The sequence below is a fragment of the Fusarium tjaetaba genome, assembly GCF_013396195.1.
Source record: "Fusarium tjaetaba strain NRRL 66243 chromosome Unknown NRRL66243_c0000567, whole genome shotgun sequence".
NCBI lineage: Eukaryota > Fungi > Ascomycota > Sordariomycetes > Hypocreales > Nectriaceae > Fusarium > Fusarium tjaetaba.
Window position 1 is genome coordinate 1 of NW_023501763.1, and position 2,016 is coordinate 2,016.

Genomic DNA, 2,016 nt, shown 5'->3' on the forward strand with positions numbered 1-2,016 from the left:
AGTTCCTTCGACGAGTCGAGTAATGTGGGAATGTTCCGCCAGGGTGGTGATAGGTTGAGCGAACACGTTCATAGGCATAAAACTGTCTATAGGCGCTGGCTGTGCCTGGTTCGTCACGACCTGAGTGGCGGGCTCAACACTGTCTTGGCCAGCTTGATAAGGGTTGTTGTAGGGGTAAGAACTGTATTCAGGCTGGGAATATCGTCTTTCTGCATCAGAGATGGCATGCTGTGGACTTCTGTCAGTGAAGTTCAACTTGAATTCATGCTCAAACCAGTACCTACCTCTTGGAGCTTAAGAGCGGACGGTTCCTCATCAGATCCGCCCTTCTTGGCCTTGGGGCCCCGCTTGCGGGCTGAATTGAAGAGCTGGTCAGTGTCATTGATCATTGTGACCAGTGGGGAGGATAAACTTACCAGTAGTCGCCCTCTTGACTGAGCCTTGAAGGCCTCGATCTTCTTGTTGAAGAAGGTCCATTGGCGCCCTAGTCGAGGCCTGTTGGAGTCCCAAGGTAAGCTCATGCAAACATGCCTCAGTATTTGTCACATACCCATTTCACCCCTTGAAGAGGGGGGGACCCTAGCGTCGACTTCCTTCAACAGGTTGCTCAGAGACAAGTCTTATGCAAGTAGCGTGCCTTGCCAAGGCCTGTAACGGTGTCCGAGTTAGCTCTTATGAACATGCCTCTCGGCGTTCACGACGTACCGCTGTCACCTCATTACGAGGGAAGGATGTTCAATTCACCCATAAATGGGGACGATGCCTGCCCTGAGAGAGGGCGGCAAGGTGATGCGGAACGTAAACTTTAGCACCAACTGCGGCATCGGACGAAGCCCAGGGTGTTGTCGTTCGGCTGTTGTTGGTGTTTCACCCCTAGAGCGGGGGGGCAGAGATCACCCTTGGTGTGGGGGAGCAGCATACCTCTGGGTTGGGGGACCAGGAGCGGGGAGGTAGAGAGTTGGTGAATCATGGCGACGCGTTGAATCGAGAACACGAAGCGTGTTGTGTCTCGCAAATTTAGGGGAAAGTACAGCAGGTGAATAGGAGAATGGAAGGGGAGGAAGGGAGGAGGGAGATCCGCCTGAGAGGCGGTCTCTGTCACCCTCAAGTGTGGGCTACACTTTAGAGGTGACACTCAACACCACGCCGGTTTGGAAGCGGGCATGAGCTGTGATAGTCTTCGAGGGCTGTCAACAGGAGTGACGCTGACTTGCTCGGATTCAAAGGAACCAGGATTCTGAAGAGTTGAGGAATACAGAAGAGAGCATTTGACGTTGGAGAGTGAGGTTCGAGATCCGCCTGAGAAGCGGTCTCTGTCACCTTTCGACGCAAGTCACACTCCATAACTGACACTCAGCTTCCCCCCGTTTGAAGGGGGGCAGGGGAGCACCCAATGCTGAAGAGTCGAGGACCGGATCCGCCTCAGAGACGGTCCGTATCGCCCTCCAACATGGGTCTCACCCCGCAGCTGACACTCAGCAATATCACCGAATTCCGAAGACCCGGGAAGGCACCATCTATCGAATGTCAGTGTCAAGTGTCACGAAGATGTTTGGGCGGCGTCACTCACGCGTCGAGCCTCTGCTGGGTCCGGTGCGCNNAATTCTCACGCCAGGTCGTGCTGCATGAGGTGTCAGCGTTGATACTTTTGTTCCAAAGTGTCATACTGACTTGTGAGTGAGTGCCGGCCAAGGCACTGGTGGACCTGAGCGAGTCGCGCCCTTTTGCTCACAGGATGCACACTCACTTGTGAGCGATGGACAGCCAAGGCACTGATGAACCTGAGCGAGTCGCTCAGTCTTACTCAGGAGCCATACTCACTTGTGACAGTGAGCGTTGGCCGGCCATAGCTGCGGTGGACCTATGCGAGCGGTGCCCATGGTAGGCAAGGGACTGGGCGATGAAAAGTCAGCTCAACTCCGGATGTAGACCAAGAGCAGTGGGATATTCTTGGAGAAAACATACCTTTTTGATTGATAGTTAAAGCTCATGACATCTCAACGAGACATATCAAGC

The 2,016-nt window shown here is 54.0% G+C and overlaps 1 protein-coding gene across 1 annotated transcript; it reads right to left on the reverse strand.

The window, feature by feature from the left end:
- Nucleotides 1-1,880, reverse strand: FTJAE_14135 (uncharacterized protein; the record flags this gene model as incomplete). The annotated part of the gene is made up of 8 exons (XM_037347344.1): nt 1-228; nt 285-368; nt 417-495; nt 922-1,095; nt 1,146-1,320; nt 1,462-1,517; nt 1,571-1,621; nt 1,822-1,880. Coding segments are annotated over 8 exons (906 nt in total), but the record flags the coding sequence as incomplete, so codon positions are not given.
- Nucleotides 1,881-2,016: the final 136 nt, after the last annotated feature.